Below are 16775 nucleotides of genomic sequence, written 5' to 3' on the forward strand. Positions count from 1 at the left end.
CCCTGTCTGAGGGCGGCGATTGGTCGCTGTCTCGTCACGTGGTCACATTTCTCTCCCCGCGCCCCCGGAAGTGGTGGCAGATGGGCGTGGTGGGCGCTGCGCTCCTCATGGAGCCGCCGGACGGGCCCCGCTGATGGCCGAGCCCCCGCTCGCCGTGCGGAGGAGGAGCCGCCTCGGCTCCGCTCCCAAACGGAGCCGGCCCCCGGCGGGGCCCAGCGCCACCTGCTCGCCGCTGGATCTCAAGAGAGCGAACACCGGGGGTGAGGGGGCCCCAGCACAGAGGCCGGTACGGGGGGGAACGGGAAAGAGAAAGGAGGACGGCGGCGGCGTGCAGGAAGGGGTCTGCTGGGGCTTAGGGTGGCTCCAGAAAAACCTCATTGTCATCGCTTACCTGTATTAGGTTCCATCCCCTTACAGGCACCCCTTCCTTAAAGCTTAACTATTTCTTGCAAAAATTAAGGATAGTGCTTAACTGCATGAGAAATTGCATCATGGTTCTGTGGTGTGCGCCTGATGCTTCATCCGCGAAGTTGTGCCGCTTTGTTGCCTCACGGTGCTAATGCTTGCTGTTCTATTTCCCTAGTATTGCAATGATAGTGAAGAGGATATGTTTGGAGACTACAACAGCTTTTGTGAAGATGATTCTCTGCTGGCTCAAGTTCTTGACACGGAGCACACACGTCCACAGGATGCAGAGACAGACGTGAAAGCAGCTGGAGAGTTCGTACCTGAGGGTCTTCCGTTAGGAATTGACCAAAGAAAGCAAGATAATTCTTCCGCTTCAGAAATAGGTGTCATATGTGGAGGGGATACAGAGCATGGCTTCCAAACGCCTGAAAGTGACCCATTGGATAACAAAGAGGACCTGGGTGATTCTCTTTTAGATGAATTGCCTTCATCGCAACTTTTGTATTTTGCAGAAATGCGTCAGCCTTCTACTGGTTCTGAGAGATCTGCAGGCACAAAAAAGATGGACGTGAGCAAGTGTTCCTCCTTAGATAAAATCTGGAGGGCATCATCTCCTTGTCCTGATTCTGAACACAAGAACAGAAGTACAGAGTTTTCTCGTGATTTGAAGTCCGATTCATGTAAAAATACGAGCCTTAAGGATCATCTAAAAAATGCTTTGACTGAAAATGCTAAAGCGCAGACTCTGAAGGTCTCAAAAACCAAGCAGCTTAAAGAAGCTATTTTATCTGAAGAGATTTGCGTAGCTAGGAAAGCTATTGGATCATCTTCTGTCGATATAGGCCCTTTTTATGGATTACCCAGTAAAGTTAAAGATCTCTTCTGGCAGCTTCGGGGGATTGAAACACTTTATGGTAATAGAACAAATGGTTTCTGCAAAACGAACATTTGTACTGTGAGTGAAGTGTTTCCCGATTTCATTCCCTATGGTGTACATTTATTTCTTTAGGCCTTTCTTTCTGTCTGTTCCTGGCACAAATATTTAAGTTAAAATATTTTCAGGTATACCAGTAAGATGGTTTAATACCACCCGTTGCATGGGAAAAGCCTAAGTGATGTTATCTCTCCAGAGGTGTAAAGATAAGAAAGTTAAGGCAGTAGCTAGACCATTTCAGAAGGAGGTTCTTTTTCATTAGGTAAGAGGAGGTTGATGTGGCTTATGGAAATACTTTTTGTGAGAGATTTGAGAAGATGAGGGATTTGAAGGGTGGATCTCTGACCGCATCTCACCGCATCTCGGTGAAGTTCTCAAGCACAAAACTAGTGTTTTTCATAGAGTGTAGGCAAAGAGCTGTAGGGGATCAATATCCCCTTAACTGTTGGCAATGATTCTTTTTTAATTTTGCAGAATGGCAGCATGATTGCTTAACATTAGAATGTCTACAGCAGAGGAAGAATTTGATATACTCGTTGCCAACCAGTGGTGGAAAAACACTTGTTGCTGAAATTTTAATTCTCCAAGAATTACTCTGCATGCAGAAGGATGTTCTGATGATCCTGCCATATGTTGCCATTGTCCAAGAAAAGGTCTGGAAACAGTGTTCTTGGTATTGTTTGTCTTGTGCAATGTGCCTCGTTAATGTGGCTGACTTTAGTAATAATTTAATAATAATGGTTGGAAAATGTGTTGTGCATGAACACCTCTACAGAAGTGACTGGCTTCTCTTTTAAGTGCCGCTCTGAGACAGTTATTTTCTGATAAAGCAGATTGTGGTTATCACTTCCAGATGCTGAGTGATATGATAAGAAATGTGCTGATTCTTTAAGTAACAGTGTGCTGCCGTGTCACCTGATTTTCTGGTCTTTTATCAGTGTTTTCTGCTATCTACCCTGCCGGAGAAATCACTTTGTAATAAAAACAGATCTAAAGAAAACAAGTTAGAGAACGGTTTTAACTCAAGCTTGATCAAATTTGCGGAGAGTTAACTTTTCAGCTTTCAAGGGAAAGTTCTTATAGCTAATATTTTCATTTCCTTAAACAGTTCATTTGGATGTGGGTAGGTTAAATGCACACTGAATTCTTGAAACAGGCCTAAAGTTCAAACTGAGTGTGAGTTTGTTCTGTAACTGACATTGTTGTTTTTGTTTTGTTTTGTTTTTTAATAGGTTTGGGGCTTATCAAACTTCGGGATAGAATTAGGTTTCCTGGTTGAAGAATACGCAGGAAGTAAAGGACGATTTCCACCCATCAAGAGAAGATGTAAAAAGTCCCTCTATATTGCTACAATAGAAAAAGGGCATATGCTAGTGAATTCCTTGATTGAAACAGATCGAATTGGTGACCTTGGTCTTGTTGTGGTGGATGAGGTAGGTTACAATGAGGTGGTGAGGTTACAATGTGGTGGATGAGGTAGGTTACAAGATTTGGCTTAATTAGCAAGGAGCGCTGTTTGAATTGATTGGTTTAGTTTTAAGTGCCTATTGTGTCATAAGTTGCGTAACTTTGTTACTGCATGGGTACTTAAAATCTGGAAAGTTGAACTGTAACCAATGCCTGTGTGCTGAATGTTATTTTTCATTAACAGAAGCGTTTGTTGCTACATCAGAGCAATAGACCCTATGTTCGTGTGTTAGTGGTTGACCGTGAAATTAACTTTTTCTCAGTTTGGTTCTATGCAATAACAGAACAGAGAGGGGAAAAAAAGCCATTTTGAGTTGTTTGCTATACGTTTTACCCATTTCTGTGTTCTTTGTAGAAAATTTTGCAACACACTAATACTCATCCTTTTTTGCTTTCCTTTCTGTCTGCAGTTGCATATGCTTGGTGAGGGAAGTCGTGGAGCAACTCTGGAAATGACTCTTGCAAAAATACTCTACACAAGTAGTAAGTCATGTCTGCAGTCAGCGTCACTAAAATATTGTAGTGCAGTCATCTCTAGAGTCAAGTCTTGGCTTTGTTTTCTAGTTGGTCTTGGCTGCTTTTAAAAAATGTGGCGTGTCCATGCTTTAACAGCGTTGACTGTTTTGACCGCTAGAGATGTTTTACCCTGTAATGACAGGCTGAGTGTTCTTGAAACTTTTTTGATACTTCTCTGAGAAATCCTGAGTATTGTCAAATGTCTCCATTTCTTCGTAGGAGCCCTTTAGCCATTGCAATTAAATGGATTCCTTTTTTATGTTTACGTCTCAGGTAATATTTCTTAGCTATATCCCCATGAAACCTGCCACTTTGGCATTTAAAAATAAATACTAACAATAAATAAGCAGGCTTGTGAGTTAAATATTGAGTAGAAGTGTTTAAAATTGTGAGCACAGTAATAAACTCATCTCAACTTCTGTTTTACAGAAAGCACACACATTGTTGGAATGAGTGCGACTTTAAATAATGTTGGAGACCTCCAAAAGTTCCTGCAAGCGGAGTACTACACTAAAAATTTTAGACCGGTCAGTACACGAGATACTGTGAAGTAGTATATGTTTTTAGCTTTAAAATTGTAGCAGTTCTGTGTTTTCAAAAATCAAGTAATACACCTGCTAATGCTTGTAGTTGTCCTAACAGAAAACCTGTTTCTGTTTATGTTTTGCAATGTGCTTAGTATATTGTATATGTACAAATGTAAGTACCTTTATAAAGTTGTGACAAACAATTTCTCATTGTAAGCCAACTTCTAAAATAGTGGGTTAAATCATTGCAGTTCCCTTGATATGCATACAGTCTGGACTACCGGTGTGTGTGAGTGCTGATGCTGAGAACTGTTTATGAATACTACATGTGATACATGTCATATTCGTAGCTATAATTAGACACTTACTTTGTCAGGGCAGGTAATTAAATCTATTTATTTCAAAAAAAAATCTTTGTGGGGTGGAGTGCACACTTGTATGTGTGCAAGTATTTGGTGTATGAATTGTGATGCTTACAAAAAAAAAAAACATCAGCTGCACATCAGCAATAGCTTAATCTTTAGAGTTGGTTTGGTAATTCAATGTTTCTGTTTCTGGCTTAAATCTACCTAGGTAGAATTAAAGGAATACATAAAGATCAGAGACACAATTTATGAAGTAGACAGCAAAGCAGAAAATGGCTTTACTTTTTCACGTCTCCTGAATTTCAAGGTAAAATCTAAGTTCCTTAGAACTATGGTTAGAAAAAACATAATTGATTTGTTTACGGTGCTTTCATAAAAGAAACTACAAATGAACTATCACATCAGAGCAATGCCTGTTACAAAGAAAATGGTAGGCTTGTGGGAGGAAGAAGTCCTTTAAAATACTTAACCCTATTTTAGCTGTCTTTTTTTTTTTTTTTTTTTTTTTTTTTTTTACTGCTCTTAAGGTAGATGGTAGGGGTTTCTTCAGTATTTTCACATGTGAGGAGCAATGGACTTGAGAATTCCAGATCAGTAAACGCTGTAGATTTTCTCAGCAGCGTATCACTTTTAAATAACAGTAAAAGATATGTATAAGCTTATTACTGCCTTACAGGGATTTACTCTAACCTTAAGAGTGGTGGGTGAGGGTAAACTGCCACTAGCGGAAGCAACGTGGTTAATGTCAATAAAAGTTGTGGTACTAAGGAGAAAAATGATGAGCATTTGATTCTTGCATTGCTGTATCCCCCCAGTTAAAGCTGGATCTTTTGATACACTGTAAATTAACAAATTGGGAGAACTTAATCCTACAGAATCTTGCATTTAACTCACCTTAAAGCAAATGGAAATATCCTAGTGAAGGCAAGGAGATACTGAGTAGTTGCTGAATTTAGGACTTGAATTCTAAGTTTAAAAAATAAACATATGTCAATCTGTTTATGATAGTATTCTAGTAATCTGAAGAAAGCAGATCCTGACCACATCATTGCACTGGTCACTGAAGTTATTCCAAAATATTCCTGCCTAATCTTTTGTCCGACTAAAAAGAACTGTGAAAATGTGGCTTCAATGGTGTGCAAGTACCTGAACAAGTACGTTTCTCATGGTTTTTTATTATATGTGGAATAATTCACCAGAACTTGGGATTTATCTTCACTAGTATGAAAGTGTCTTTCCCTGGTGATGACAAGTAAATACTTAGGTGAATATAGAATCATGTTAAGTTAGTAACTGGGTAAATGATAGGGAACTAATCATTAGTGAACTAATGTTGTAAAGAAACAATTTTTCAACAAATTATTTGATCAAGGAATAAATAGAGCACAAATAATTAAAAAGAAAAGCATGCTGAAACCATCTAACCTTGTGTCCTATTGGCACTGGTCTTCTCTGCAAGCTGCTTAGCAAACACATTTTCTTTATAGCCCTGTGTTTGGACATGTATGTCACCAATTGAACATGTAATTACTGAGTTCCATACATATGTACAGGATGAAAACTCTAAGCTAGGCTTCATTAACAAAAGAAATTGAGATATGTGTTTGGTTTCATACAAGCCTGATTTGATATAATAGTCCATAAAAGTTTAGATTGTGTGTAGGAAGAAATTATATTCATTACTCAAATTCCTTCATCACCAAACTTGGAGCCATTGTTACGTCTGTAATTTTCCCTATCAGCTGATATTGGCCCTCTCTGTTTTTCAATGCACCTTATACACCACCTGGTCATTATTTAATGCCTTCTGTACCAATGCTTCCAAACAATACAAGATTTCTGTTGTGGGTAACTTAAGTTTCTACTTGCATCTTACTAATTTAGGGTTATCAGAAGAATCTCCAACCTCAGATGTCTAGTTCCAGGAATACATAAGGAACAGAATTACAGTAAACCTGCCTGCATTAATAACTTAAGTGGTTATTGATTGATCAAAGTCTGAAAAATATATATAAATAATGCTTTTCATTCTCAAAGAGAATTTAGATCTCACAGGGAGAAGGAGAAACAAGACCTCATTAAGGACCTAAAGAACATTGGGAATGGAAGTATCTGTCCTGTTTTGAAGCAAACAATACCTTTTGGTGTTGCCTATCACCATAGTGGACTTACAAATGATGAAAGAAAGAGTATAGAGGAAGCATATTCTAGAGGTGTCCTGTGTCTTCTTGCTTGCACAGCTACATTAGCTGCTGGAGTCAACTTGCCAGCTAGAAGGTTAGTCACCCCAAAACATTACATGTTTTCATTAATTCTTGTTTAAAAAAATATATACCTGCATATATATATATATATATATATATATATATATAGTTTGAAATATCACTGCTGCGTGAAGTATGTTCCAGGTATTATTAGGAAACTTCAGGAGGAACTAATTCCATACGTTCAGCTCGAGACATAAGTGAAAAATTTGCATTTCTAATTAGGAGATGTGAATCGATAGCAAGTCCCTTAGAATGCATACTTGAGGAACACTTTCCTAAACAGATGAAGTATTGAGAAATTTCTTCAGTAACCAGTAATTTTACCCAGAAGAATAACCAAGTCGTAGTGCTTCTTAAATGCTTTCCTAAGAACAACATTTAAATCCTAAAGTAAGTCTTTCCTAAGGGGATAACTTTTAAATGTTTTACCATTTGTGTGCATGTATATTTGAATAACACATCTGAGGGGGGAGAACCTAATTTTCATACAGAGAACTGTGGTTTGTTTTCAGCATTGCTGACTCTAGGGTGTTGCACATGTTTTCATAGGGGTTACTTTCTATCTCAGTGGTTTTCAGTCTTCCGCTCAAACCTTGCAGTAGATACAAAGGCTCTGCAGCAAGTAACTGAAATGGATTATGATTCCAACTTCAAGTTGTTAAACATTGTTCATTTGCACATGCACTGAAACAATCACACTTAATTTTGCTTAACTTAGCTGCTAAGCATGAAACATATCCAGAGAATGTATTTGTAAGATACTGATTTCAGCTTTAATAATTTAAATACGAAGCATGACTTATCAAGGTGGTTTTTGTTTTAATACAGGGTTATTTTGAGAGCCCCTTATGTTGCTAATGATTTCCTGAAGAAGAACCAATACAAACAAATGATTGGCAGGGCTGGTCGAGCTGGTATTGACAACGCTGGTGAAAGTATTCTCATAGTGCAGGAAAAAGACAAGCATTTGGTAACTTTAACAAAACTGGTGGTGATTTAAGTCCTTGGATTAAGCTGGTGGGATAAACAGGTGGAGCTGCACTCTTTAGCCTAATTTCTGTGGACTTACTAAGTGTTCTAAGTGTTTGACTTATGTAATGATAACTTTTAATTGCCTTGGTTCATACATGGTTTGTTTTCAGGCATTAGCTGAAATGTTAGATGTCTACAGTTGCTTTCTTTATTAGCAGAATCATGAGTATCAGTGCTTGAAAAGGATGGTTTACAACTATTGCATGAATATTTCTTCTCTACTAATATATATCTCTGGACTTTTTTAGGTTCAAGATTTAGTTACCAGTCCTTTGGAGAACTGTTACAGCAATCTTCTACCGGAGTTCACCAAGGGAATGCAGAACCTGTTGTTATCTTTGGTTGGATTGAGGGTATCAGTAAACTCTTCTGAGCAGTTTAAATTCTTGGGGAATGTGATAAACACAATATCTGATTATACAGGAAAAACAGATATTTTCAACAGTTAAACTTAACAGAATTTCAGCACAGCTTCTCTTCAGATGACAGGCACAAAGCTGGGATTAGTATTTTTTAGCCTAAGTTAAAAAAAAATCATGATGCAAAGTGACATTTGCCCGATGTGGACAAGGCCAAAATTACAGGTTTTTTTAATACTTCATTTCCGGTACTAGATTCTAAAAATAGAAATTGGCAACAGTGAAAACAAATGAATATAATGGGGTACGTAGAATAATAAACAGCTGAATATAAGGTGCTGTCAGATCAGTGATAGACTGTCTCTTTTATTTGTCATATAGTTCCATACAAACATTTTATTAATATGATAGCTAGATGTCCCTTAGTGAGTAAATTGTTTTGAATAGCTTATGTTTTGTTACACGTAATGACACGTTTACACATGCTAATAGCTTGCAAAATTTATACAGATTGCAGTTACCCAAGAGGAAGTGTACAATTTTTTGTGCCATACATTGCTGGGTGTTCAGCAGCAGCTGCTGTCTAAGGAGAAGAGCCTCTCAGAGCTGGTTAAAGATGGGCTAGAAGGTCTAATAGAAAAAGGACTCCTAACAGTAAAAATAATGGAGAAGGACCAAAATTCCAAAATTACATTAGCAATCACACGGTTGGGTAAAGCTGCATATAAAGGTAAGACCTTTTTTATCTTTCGTCAAACTTGTAATCTCAGACTTAGCTGCATTTAACATAGCATCCTGTCTTCTCTTTGAAAAGGCAATGAAAAAAATGCTCTTACCATGCTAGTTCAGTTACTACATAATGTAGTAGACTGAAAATGGGTGTTAGCAAGTGTTATGTGACTGAATTTTACAGGATTGAATTCTAACAACATCCTTCACAAGGAGAATCAAACCAGAACTGTATCAAAATTAATGGTTTAATTTTATTTAGTGTTTGGAATAAAAATGATTGCCTTTCTCATTTTATAATTAATTCTTACAAGTAGATGTTGTGAGGTATGTTAATTTTTTTTAGCCTAGAACGGAATAAGAGGCAAAGGAATTATATGGCTTCTAGTCCGAATGTAATACAAAAATTATACCAGGAAGTATGGTTCTCCATCTCATAGTGCAAAGATGTAGGGCAAGGAAAGCGATTGTAATAGGACAAAACTCATATTTCTTGAATCTGTGAGACTTTAGGGAGTTAGTTAAAGCCAAGAGAATTCAAATGTTCCAAAAACATACAAAATGGGCTTGTATGTGGAAATCAGTGACTTGCTTTCCTCAGTTCCCTTTCATGAATAATGATAAATGACAACAAATATTTAGTCTACTTTTTTTTTTTAATTTAGATGGTGTAAAGCAAGTTTTTTTTTTTGGAAAACAAAGAAGTGACTCTGAGTGAAAACCTATTGTGCTAATGTATGCCTGCCTACAATTGCCATACACTGTGTGCTTATTCTAGGGTCTATAGACTTGTCGTACTGCAATCTTCTGTACAAAGAATTGAAGAAAGGTTTGGAAGGGCTGGTTCTTGAGAGCAGTCTTCATCTTCTCTATCTGGCAACTCCATATGATATGGTTTCTAACTGTAGCCCAAATTGGATGATATACTTGAGACAGGTGAGAATTAACTTTCAAACGTGGATCAGGGCATGTATTAATGCAGCATAGTGAATTTTGAAAGTGTCTACACATATAGAATGTAATTAGTAGGGTAATGCTTTCAAAAGGTAAAAACATTACTGTGTTTTCAGTCACAGTACAGAACTGCTTTCCTTTTTCTCAGAAATGTAATTTACTTTGTAAATCACCGTTTTGTCCTTTTTGTGAGAAACAGTATCATGAAACATCTTTTTCTGACATCTCAAATCTTGACTCTAACTTCAATGCTAGCCTTACCATAACCAGAAGGATTAATCTTGAACAGGAATTTCCTATAAACTAGTTATCCTCGTCCTGCAAGGAAAGCGTAGTTAAATGAGCCACTTTTACCTTCTGATGCTCTACCATTGCATCTTTAGTTTTGGAAGCAAAATCTGCTAGTGAATGTGAAGCCTTAATCCTTATGGTTTCTACATCTGAGTCTACTGCTCAACTCCAATCATAACTGCAATGATTATCTCCATGGGCAGTATCTACCTACAAACTACTGTGCTTACACGCACTGTAAAAATACAGATCTTACTGTAGTCCTGTGTGCTTTGCAAGATCCACCCATAATCCAAGTACCCAGTTCCTTGAAGTGTACTGTGCTGGGGGTATCATTAAAATCTGCGTAACTAAGTTTCTTAAGATGTGGTACTCAAGAGTTTGATAGTTAAAGGCAAAAAATTTGCTGTTTTGACTGCAGACAAGTCTACCTAGTGTTCGATTATATGTATGCTGAAAAGCATTGTTTTACTTGAAGTAATAGACATCTGATTTCCGTAACATGCTGCATAAGGGAACTAAATATCTGTGAATTTTAAATGAAATTATCCTGGAGTCTGCAGAGCAGCTGTTAAACCTGGAGAACAGGAAAAAAATATGCTTTTTTTTGTTATGGACATAGTTGTTTCTGAAATATTTGGTGAGGCTGAAACTGATCTTTTGTTTCATAAGCTGCTATTAGCATTTATAAAAATTTGGGGGCAGACACGAAATTCAGGTGATATTGATGTAGATGACATAACTTGAAAAATTGCTACTGTAAATAAAAGAGTGACTGTTAGTTCTTCAGGGCCTGTAATTTGTTTTTCTTGATTTTTATATAAATACAGAAGTAAATATCTGTACAAAAGGAGGAGAGGAACGTGATGCTGTCTGCAGCTTATAATGAAGTAATGTATGTATTTAAACATACAGAATCTTTTTATGCATATCCACCAGCAGTTTATCATCTGAACACATCTGTATATGTAGCTTTAAACCAGTGTAGTTAAAGGTGGAAAAAGCATTAATGTTCGTAATTCATGAAGGAAAAAGGAAAGCGAATTTACATATCTGCCTGTAGGTGGTATAAATTATAGACAAATTGGATGCAGAATACTTTTTAAAGCTAATTATAGCACTTGCACCTTGTCTGAAGCTGTTCTGATTTGTAACATTTAACTTCTAATGAGTTATTACGAAGAAATGATTTTGACTGTAGTCAACCTTTCTTTAGTTCAATCAGCTAAGTGCAGCAGAGCAAACAGTAGCAGATATGGTGGGAGTACCTGAAAGCTTTATCGCAAAAAAGGCTTCTGGTCAAGCCATCAGAAAGGTAGGCTGGATGTTTCTTACACCTAAGACAATAGTGTAGTCTTTTAATTTGACTGTTTAGAAACGTTAGATTACTTTTCTGAAAGTATTTGTTAATTACTAGTGTTCTTTTACACATTAACGTCCTTTTAACCTCATCATTTTTTTTCTTCTTCTTTAATGTACTAGGGTTTAGCATAAATACCCCTATTTTAGAGATGTGAAGGAACAGAGATGAAAAAACTTGATCCTTAAAGAATTAGCAGCAAGTCTTGAACTTGATATGGGTACTGAGATCTAACTTGTTTTATTCCTAGAATGTGGACAGTGCTTCTGTAAACAGGCTCTACCTGACATTTATCCTATATACCCTACTGAAAGAGACCAACATATGGAGCGTTTCAGAAAAATTTAATCTGTCCCGAGGGTATGTTCAGAATCTCCTTACCTCTGCTGCCTCGTTTGCTTCTTGTGTTCTACATTTCTGTGAGGTAATGTGTTATATATCCCAATATCTTCTTTGGTATTCGTTTTGCAAAATGTGTAGTTTCTTTCTGTTACGTTAGAATGTAATGTAGGCATTGTATTTCACCTCTCGTGCAAAACTATACATTTCCTGTCAAGAAAAGCGTGCTAGTGCAATGACACGTTTCTGGTATTAACAGTAGGTTTTATGGACTGAAAAGGAAAATATAACTACTGTACAGGTCATTCATCGGTGTCATAAAGTGCTGTTGATTGAAGAGCTGATAAGCGTGCCTCTGAGAGATAAGGCCATTTGGTTGTAGAATGTCATTGCAGGAGAAGAGTTGCCTTGGCTGGTTCTTGTTTTCTTTCTCGTTTGAAATAATGCATTTATTGTCCTTCAGAACTCTCCCAGCTTTAGCTGAGGAGTGCTAAATAAAACTTTGCAACTAGCTGGAAGGATAACAAACTAGAGCTTTCCTGCTGTCTAAAAAGGCCAGGTGCATGCTCTAGCAGAGCTCTAACAGTTGTACCTGCAAGTATAGAACTTGGGATCAATTTCTGCATGTAAGTACTTTTTTCTGTGTTTAAGTTAATTTTTATTTTTAACTGTTCTCGTCTCAGCAGGAACTGGAGGAATTTTGGGTTTACAAAGCCCTGCTGACAGAACTTACCAAGCACTTGACGTACTGCGTTAAGACAGAACTCATTCCGCTGATGGAGGTAGCAGGGGTTCTAGAGGTAAGGAAACCCCATCTTGTACATCTTAAATGTTAACTTTGATGCTAAGTGTTACCCTCATTGAGGTGTCTCTGGAGGACCAGCTAGTATTTTATTCAGAATTGGCATCATGCAGGTATCCCACAATAGTCCTGGAGGTCAGGGGGAAAAGGTCTGACTGTTTGGGAAATGTGAGCGGGAGCCAGTCACGTTTTTCTTCTGGCTGCTACTGCAGCAAGTGTGAAAACTGTATTTGCTTAATAGTTTTGAAATGTCTGCTCAATTGGAAAGCAGAGCCCAGGTCATGATTCTTTTGTGATAGAGTAGGAAGATGATCACAGAAATACATCAAGTTCTATTGGAAACTTAAGCTTTTATGTTCACTAAAGCTGCTACATGTATTTTAGATAAGAAACATAACCAGTCTGACCTGAGGACTCCCATTCAAGTAGAAAAATATACTGGGGCCTCAGTGCGAGGCTGTGAGTCATTACTGGATATCTTTTCAAAAGGCTTTGTCTTTTCTATCCAGCATACTCTAGAAATTAGTTAGTCAGCAAACCACTGAATTTGGAGGCTGTGAATTCTTATGCTGAAAAGTTAAACAACGAAGACCTCAAGCTTGATGCTTCATATATGAAATTGACTGAATTTGATGCAAAAGGGAAAGAAAGGCTTATTCCATCGCTTAAAGTCTGTAAGGGCTTGGACAGCGTGTTTCTGCTGAAGTTGTATTGTATAGGTTGCTCTGGATGTTTATTGTTCTCATCAAGTTACTTCTGTACTGGAATTTAAACTGTACTGACAAATGATGTTTGTAGCAGACAGTCTGTAACCTTGAGCAGGCATGATTTGCATAGGTTTCTGTAGAGGGAACTGATAAAATCAATGGTTTTCTTACCATAGTGAATGAGAAATTAACGATGATTTTCTTAGACAGTTTCCAAAGAACAGTCTGTAATCTTTCCATGAGATCACTCACTCACAGGGAGTGGTTCTAGGCCATCAGTCATGCTGTGCATACAACTGCAAAATAGTACAAAAAATATTTTCTGGCAATCAGTGGGTATTTTCTGTGAAATTAATGACACTTCACATCACTGAATGCTCATAGTCCTTAGTCACCATGGAGGAAGATACTGTACTGTCTGTAAGCCTTTCTGTTGGATGCTTTTAAAAAAAAAACATATGCCATCAGTTACATTTCTTTCTATTACTTGATGTCTTGCAAATAAGAGGCAAAAGGTAATTGATGAAATATGTGAAGGCAGTGTTCCACTTGTTCATCAAATGAGAATTAATTTATCACTCATTCCTGTAGAGCCATGAGATTTCCAAACAGTCTTATAAGTAGCCTAGAAATGCATTTTTACTTCAAGTTCTAGCACTGTATGTTTTGCACAAACAATTTTCCCCAGAGACCCTCTGTTTGGTCAGTACTGTTCGTAGCTGCATTGCATCCTGATACCACAATGGGACCAAGCCAAGTAAAGAGAAGCAGATTACAGACACTACCATGCTGATCATAGTCATCAAATTCAAGAGAATCTCTCCTGTTCTTGTGAACTCACAGCCATGACTTGGCACAAAACTATTAAAAAAATTTGTTGACTGAAGGAAAACACCTTGAACAGGAAAGTATAGTCTTTTCAGGACTTCTGTGGAAGCTCAGAAGACTGTATTGCAAGTTGCAGAAAAATAGGGGCAAGATGTCTCAGACAAAATCAGCTTTTCTTTGATTTTGATCTCCAGAGTGCAAGTCAGTCATTCATGTCACTGAAAGGAAATTCAGAAAACATGACCAAAATAGAGGCTGGCAGAAACAATATTGTCCAGGTGCAGAGGAAATGATGCTTGGGTTTACTCAGAACTGGGTAAGGTTAGCAGGGAGTAAATCCTATGTGCAAGTAGGTACTTTGGGGGGGGGGGGGTGGATTAAGGATCCTTAGTGCCAGTTTTAGTGATTTTTGGTGTTCATGGCAAGATCAATCAAAGGGAACTGGATTTATGTAAAAGATGAAATGTTTGAGGTGGATGCAGAGATTGGGACTCTGAGGGTTCTTATTGCCTGTTCTAATAACTTAACACTATTATTCGCTTGCAGGCACGAGCTAATCAGCTTTATAATGCAGGGTACAAAACCTTAGCACACTTAGCAAATGCAAATCCAGAAACTCTGGTGAAGATGATTGAGCATTTGTCACGACGTCAAGCCAAGCAAATTGTTTCGTCTGCAAAGGTAAGCAAGAATGTTCAAAGAAACTGCTTCAGGAATTCCACATTTCAGAAGTGGATGTTTGAATGACATGAGAAGAAAGTGTAGGATTTGGCTTAGCACTTGTGGACATTTGCGATGCCAACATTGATCAGTATTAGTATAGTGAAGTATTTTATTGACTGTATCATTTGTCTAAGATAGTTACAAGAGAGGAGTTAATTCAGCAATCGCTGGCCCTCAAGCACATGAAGGACAGGCAAATAGAAATTTCCTTAAACCAGTTCACTTTTATACAGGATAGTGGAGGGTTGTCTTCAGCAGGCAAGCAAAAACCAGAAATGTTTTGATAGGTGGTCTGAAACACTAAATAGTGCAACATCTTGGTATTAGTACATGAGAAAACACGTTCCTGGAGGCAAAGGTTCTGCAGTCCTGTTAGCAGCAGCATTTTTTGATTCATTTTTCAAGACCAGATACAAGCCTGGAAAGCAGTGTTGGTGTTCTATCCTAAAATTATAGCAAATAATTGTATTCATTTCCTAATGATTTGATTGTTATTTCAGATGCTGCTGACTGAGAAAGCTGAGGCTTTACAAGAAGAAGTAGAACTCCTCTTAAAGGTGCCTACAGATATCCCAGGGACTTCCTGACCAGTTCAGTCATTAAAAAAAAAAAAATCATGAATTCAAATATTTGAACGTTTTAGCTTTTAGCTTTGTCCTGTGTAAATGTACTGTAAATATAATAAATATTTAATGTCTTTCGTATACGTCATATTTGTGTGCATTTTGAATTAAAAATATTTTTTTGCGAAGTTGCATTCATTTGAAGGTTTTTATTAACCACCTCTTCAGCATTAGACCAGAATAAAAAAAATGTGCTATTAAAATCATTCTTAATACATGGTTGCAGGAACATCTGGGGGACTGCACTAAGTAGTGGTGTGTACTTGGTCCTAGAGCTTGGGTTCATAGATGGCTTAAAAAGCAGAGTAGAAAATGCCTAAGCTTGGCAAAAGATTTGAACACCCATGTATGAGTGAACTACTTCAAAATTCCTTCAGTTAGGATTCCTTGTGTTCCAGGACTAGCTAATGGAGAGAGAAGTAGAGCTGTAGTTTTAATGCAGGAGTGCCAGAGTTGCTCAGGGAATTGTAGCTACTATCTAGTCTAAGCATTTTTTAACAGATTGGAACACCAAATTACTACTCAGTCTCTGTAAATGCCTGAAGAGGTAATTTATTAAGGATGTTTCTGCAGAAGCCTTCTAAATAGTTTAAATTTGCTTTAAAGGTTTTTAAATTTCATTGTTGCATATGAAGGCTGACTTTCTAAGTCAATAGCAGAAGCCATATAAACAGAAGTAGCTTGAAAAAATGCCTGAAACATTCAGTTGTGATACAGTAAACTCCTTTTCAAACCTGGTGTGTAGTGCATGACAATGTTTAAGTGCTTCACATGAAGAGTGACTTGAAAGCTATGATGGACGGATGGGTTGAGTCATGGTAGCTTTTGTCAATATAAGCTTAAACTTAACCTATAGAGTTCCTTTGTGAAATCAGCCAGCCCTTCCGGCTAACGGAAACCTGAGGTAAACCTTAAACAAAAAACATTAAATAACTTGGTCTTGTAGTCAGCTCTTCCCTAGTGTGCAATTGTGTTGGGATTCCAGAGATAAATGGGAATTATTTTAAATCCCAGTGGGGTTTGCAGTGAAGGACTGGATAAGGTGGAACTCTGCTGAAAAAAAGTTGTGAACAAATGATATGTGTTTCATTGCTGATTTGGTTGCTGGATTAGAGAAACAATGGTTTGTTAGCAATTGAGTAAATACTTTGTGTTAGCCTTTCTTCTGACAGAAACATGTCTCTAACACCAGAATTCTGATAGCTTGTAATCGCTTAGGAGTTTTAATAAACAAAAGTGTATGCTTTGAGTATTAAAACAGGCTGAGAACTTCAGCTGCCCTCTTTAGGGGAACATGGGTTATTTCCACAGCTAGATGGGCGGTGCCTGGGGGGAATACCACTGCTGATGCTTGAGGCTCCATGACACATGGTTTTGGGAACACCAGAACACGTTAAGTTGGTTCTTACAATAAGATGGAACTGTCCCCGAGGTGCAGCAGTAATTTTTGCCATGGCCTGAGATTATCTAAGCATGTCTCTGCCTGCCTTGCCCTTCTCATTAGGTGAAATGTTTGATTAAATTGTTATCAACATTTTTCTATC

The 16775-nt window shown here is 37.7% G+C and overlaps 1 protein-coding gene across 5 annotated transcripts; it reads left to right on the forward strand.

Moving 5' to 3' along the window:
* Positions 1–40: 40 nt before the first annotated feature.
* HELQ (helicase, POLQ like) lies at positions 41–15208 on the forward strand. Of its 5 annotated transcripts, none has more exons than XR_005819781.1 (18): positions 41–286; positions 584–1322; positions 1817–1995; positions 2575–2775; positions 3220–3292; positions 3755–3852; positions 4426–4524; positions 5226–5371; positions 6255–6494; positions 7313–7454; positions 7765–7869; positions 8386–8605; positions 9383–9540; positions 11066–11164; positions 11460–11569; positions 12235–12348; positions 14432–14566; positions 15109–15208. XR_005819781.1 is itself a non-coding variant. In XM_040556503.1 (18 exons), exons 1-18 carry the CDS (start codon positions 134–136, stop codon positions 15193–15195), a joined length of 3165 nt encoding a protein of 1054 aa, XP_040412437.1. In that variant the 5' UTR covers positions 41–133; the 3' UTR covers positions 15196–15208. The 5 variants fall into 5 exon arrangements, 4 of the variants coding, with proteins under 4 accessions (XP_040412437.1, XP_040412438.1, XP_040412439.1 ...); XM_040556503.1 differs by having other exon boundaries at positions 11460–11633; positions 12232–12348; XM_040556504.1 differs by having other exon boundaries at positions 11460–11633.
* Positions 15209–16775: the final 1567 nt, after the last annotated feature.

The sequence above is a fragment of the Cygnus olor genome, chromosome 4 (assembly GCF_009769625.2).
Source record: "Cygnus olor isolate bCygOlo1 chromosome 4, bCygOlo1.pri.v2, whole genome shotgun sequence".
In the NCBI taxonomy this organism is placed as follows: Eukaryota; Metazoa; Chordata; class Aves; order Anseriformes; family Anatidae; genus Cygnus; species Cygnus olor.